The sequence below is a fragment of the Dendrobium catenatum genome, unplaced genomic scaffold, assembly GCF_001605985.2.
Source record: "Dendrobium catenatum unplaced genomic scaffold, ASM160598v2 fragScaff_scaffold_370, whole genome shotgun sequence".
Lineage (NCBI taxonomy): Eukaryota > Viridiplantae > Streptophyta > Magnoliopsida > Asparagales > Orchidaceae > Dendrobium > Dendrobium catenatum.
This window is the reverse complement of record NW_021318832.1, coordinates 5906574-5910821: the sequence shown is the minus strand read 5'-3', so window position 1 is coordinate 5910821 and position 4248 is coordinate 5906574. Positions and strand designations below refer to the sequence as shown.

Here is a 4248-nt window from a genome sequence, read left to right as displayed (position 1 = left end):
GTCGAGCCCTTCGATTCGAGTATAAGCTCGTCAAAATCGGAGTCCGTTTGATAATTCAAATTGAGGTTTGAACCTTCCAACAGCGCTTCGGGTCCTTGATTCGGACCCATTTGGACTCGGATTGGGTCGAATTTGGTGTCGTTGGGTTCGTATTTCCGAGACGCTCAGTTTGATTATAAGTTTGCTGAAATCGGAGTTCAGGTGCTCCCTGATTTAATTTTTGAAGTTTCCGGCTGGCTTTTTGCCTCGAGATTCGTGCCCGATCAAGCTAATTTTGTGTTGCCATATCAAGTCTAATTATATATTTAAATTATTTTAAACCAATATAAAAGAAATAATATAACTGCAGAACAGCACATATTAAGATATATTCAACTTTAATGAGGGGTTATAACCAAAAAAAAAAAAAAAAAACTATCAAAATATTTCTATATGCATGGGATCCTACAAAAGAATTTCTCAAAAGCTCTGCAATTATTCCCTTTACATAAACCTCTAAGCTACATAACTTAGGATATCCTGATACAAAATATATCAAAATTTGCTTTAAAATTATCTGATTTATACATAATTTTTCCCTAGAATTAACGATCTACAGCGAGCCAATCTCTTTCGTCTCCCCTCCTTCCTTCTTCTCAAGAGAACCTGCTTCCAACTTGTCGTCTCCGGCCGCAATGCGCTGGGTGGCAATCTCCTCAAGCATATGCACCACAATCCTCATAGGCGGCCTCATCGTCGGCACTCCGGCGGTGCAGAGCAAAGCAACCCTTAGAACACGAATAGCTTCCTCCTTCTCTGCTGCCATCAATATGTGCTCATCGATCAAACCCAAAACACCATCTTTGCTCCTGATCCTCCCAGCCACCCAACGGACTATATCCTTGTCCTCGCCGTAATCCATCTCCACCGGCCTCCTTCCTGTAATCAGTTCAAGCAGCACCACACCAAAGCTATACACGTCGCTCTTCTCGTCCACCTTCCAGGTGTACGCGTACTCTGCAAGCAAATTAAGAAATATAAATGTGACTGTAATGGAGAAAGCTGTAGCAAAGGAAGCCTATGCGTTAATTTGAATAAGCTAACCAGGAGCAATGTAGCCATGGGTGCCGGGAATAATGTGCGTGTAGGAATCCCGTGCAGTTGAGCGATGGAGTATCTTGGCGAGGCCAAAGTCCGCAATGCGCGGACGGAAAGCCTCGTCGAGAAGTATGTTGCTGGACTTGACGTCACGGTGTAGTATGGGCCGCTCGCAGCCGTGGTGGAGGTACTCCAGCCCCCGTGCCGAGCCGAGAGCGATGTCGAACCGGGTCTCCCAATCCAATCCGCCCAGCTTCTCACCGGCGCCCGAGTGCAGCCGATCCCACAAGCTCCCATTGGGAAGATACTCGTAGACGAGCAAGCTCGAATCATCGCCAGTGATGCTGCAGTAGAGCTTCACAACGTTCACATGGCGGATCGAGCTTAGCATGTCGACTTCCGCGTCAAATTCTTTAGAAAGCTTCAAAGAGCGCCGTTTGAGCATCGCGGCGCCGTCGGAGACGGCTCCGCCGCCGTAGGTGGAGTTTGAGATGTGCTTGACGGCGACGACGTGGCCGTTGTTGAGGAGGACGCGGTAAACTTCGCCAGAGCCTCCTTTGCCGATGAGGTTTTCCTGCCGGATCGAATTGATAACCTCGTGCTCATTTAAGGTGAGAATGCTGAAGGATTTCATGTTCCAGGAATCCGATGATAGGCGGAGGTTGCGGCCTTTGGTGGAGTGGGAGCGTCTCCTGAACAATATAAGGAAGAAGACGGTGAGGAACAGGACCACGGTGACGAGGAAAGCTATTAGCGCAACACGGAGCTTATCGCTCCTAGATGAGGAGGACGAGCATCGTCGGAGATAGCCGATGTTGTCGCCGCAGAGGCCGGAGTTTCCGATGAAGCTCTCGTTGTATGCGGTGATGGAGAGTTCAGGAGGAACTTCGCCGGTGAGGAGGTTATTGGAGAGGTCCAGTGAGCTGAGCTTTAGCGAACTCAGGCTGGCCGGAATCGCGCCGGAGAGGCGGTTGGAGGAGAGATTCAGCGTGTTTAGATTTGGGAGAAAACCGATGCTGGATGGAATAGGACCCGATAATGAATTTCCAGTTAGAGTTATGGAATTGAGGGCAGAGCATGAGCCGATGGTATTGGGGATCTTGCCGGAGAGCTGGTTGTTGTCAAGATTCAAGCTTGAGAGGCTCTTCAGTTTCCCTATGCTCGACGGGATCTGGCCGTTGAGTTGGTTCGAACTAGCGTCGATTTTTACCAAAGATGACGCATCGGAAATCTCCGTCGGGATATCGCCAGAGATCTGGTTGCCGGAGATGCATAGCTGGAATAAGGATTTCGCCATTCCAATGTCCTTCGTGATCCGTCCTTCGAATTTGTTCGCAGCGAGGTCTATAATATTAACAATGGGAAGACCCCAAATCCCGGCTGGAACTTCGCCTGAGAGGGAGTTATTGCTGACTCTGAACCGAATCAGAGACGAACAATTGGCGTAAGTAGCTGGAATCTCACCGGAGAGTTGGTTCTCGAGCAGCAGAAGCTTCTTCATCGTCCCCATCCGACACATATCCGGAGGAATCGGCCCGGTGAGGAAGTTGGTCGACACGTCTATGAAATTAAACTCCGCCCAGCTCCCAAGCTTAGTCGGAATTCGGCCGGTGAGTTGATTACTGTAAAGAGATAGATTAACTAATTTCCTAAATTCTCCTAACTCCTGCGGAATCTCACCGTAGAAGTTGTTGAAATAGAGCTGGAGAGATACTAATTCGCTTAAATGCCGGAGTTCAGAGAGATCCCCTGTCAAATTATTCATGGACGCATCGAAGAAGGCGAGATTGGACAGATTCCCGAATCCGACCGGGATTTTTCCCGTGAACGAGTTATTGTAAAGCTCAAGTTGCCAGAGGTTCTTCAATTTTGTTATCTCCTGCGGGATCTCGCCGGACAGAAAGTTATCTGCGAACTCGAGATTGATAAGGCTGGTGAGATTTCCAATCTCAGGTGGGATCTCGCCGTGGAGGTTGCAGACGGAGATGTAGAGCCAATTGAGTTTTGTGAGAGTGGTGACGACGTTGGGAAAGGGGCTGGGATCAAAAAAGTTATCGCCGAGGCATAGGGATTCGATGGCCGTGAGATTAGCGAGCGAAGTCCAGGGGAAGAGGCCGGAGAGGAGGTTTTGGGTGAGGTTCAGGACACGGAGGGAGGCAAGAGGAGAGAGGTCGGGGACGGAGAGAACAAGGGAGTTGAAGGCCAGATCAAGGTGAAGCAGACTGGAGCAATTGAGGAGAGCGGTGGAAATGGTGCCCGAGAAGCGATTGGAGCCGAGTTTGAGGGAAGAGAGTGAGGGGAGTGAGCAGAGGAGTGAGAAGGGGATGGTTCCTGAAATGCCGAGGCCGGTGAGATCCACAGAGGAAACGAATCCGTCGGTAGTGCAGGATACGCCGGAGAAGTTACAAGGGGAGGCAGCAGACGGCGACCAAGATAGGAAGACGGCGTTGGAGGCAGAGGGAATATGGAAAGAGTTCTTTATGGCGATCATGATGGATTTCTCGTCGGCGACATTGGTGACGGCGGTGATGGCGGCAACGGCGGCGAGGATTGTGATGAGAAAAAGCGGAAGAGAAGCCATTGTCCAACAGATTTGCGAAGAGAAGCTCGCCGTGGTGTTGAGTGGCGCGGGGCAATTTGAAGGATTTGAATCGGTCGACGTCGCTTATGTTCGGAGAAGTGGGGACCAGTTTGGCGGGTTATGGATAGACTGATAGCGTTCAATGCCGCCGGTATTGACTTTTTGTCATGCAAATTATATAATTTTAAAATATTGAGAGCCATAGCTCAAAATATGTATTAATAAAAAAAAATTTTTTGTGCAAGGACAAAATTTTATAATGTTAATAACAAAATTAATAATATAATTAAAAAAAATAAATTGGTTACAATCACCATTCAAACAACGATTGGTCACTTGCCGATTGGTCACTTGTCGCTTTAACGAGCAACAAACTCTATACATTTCTCCTCATTTTTCTAGCTTGACTCGCTAGTCGCTTGCCCTTCACTCATCTTCTCCTATTCCATTCTCTTTTAGTCATTCTCGTTGCAACCGGCTGTACTGTTGCCCTAGTCGCCGAAGTTCGCCAACGCTGGAAAATCTTTATGGTTGTTTTTGCCTTATGGTCAACCAATTATTTTTTAAGCAAATTTAAAATATTGTGATGA

The 4248-nt window shown here is 48.1% G+C and overlaps 1 protein-coding gene across 1 annotated transcript; it reads right to left on the bottom strand.

The window, feature by feature from the left end:
• Positions 1-442: 442 nt before the first annotated feature.
• LOC110095451 (receptor-like protein kinase 7) lies at positions 443-3759 on the bottom strand. The gene is made up of 2 exons (XM_020820992.2): positions 1084-3759; positions 443-996 (listed from the first exon to the last, which is right to left on the bottom strand). Exons 1-2 carry the CDS (start codon positions 3656-3658, stop codon positions 593-595), a joined length of 2979 nt encoding a protein of 992 aa, XP_020676651.1. The 5' UTR covers positions 3659-3759; the 3' UTR covers positions 443-592.
• Positions 3760-4248: the final 489 nt, after the last annotated feature.

Coding starts and splice junctions, on each gene's coding strand:
- LOC110095451 (XM_020820992.2), bottom strand. CDS start 3,658: ATGGCTTCTCTTCCGCTTTTTCTCATCACAATCCTCGCCGCCGTTGCC. Junction 997..1,083: donor CCATGGCTACATTGCTCCTG/GTTAGCTTATTC, acceptor ATTTGCTTGCAG/AGTACGCGTACACCTGGAAG.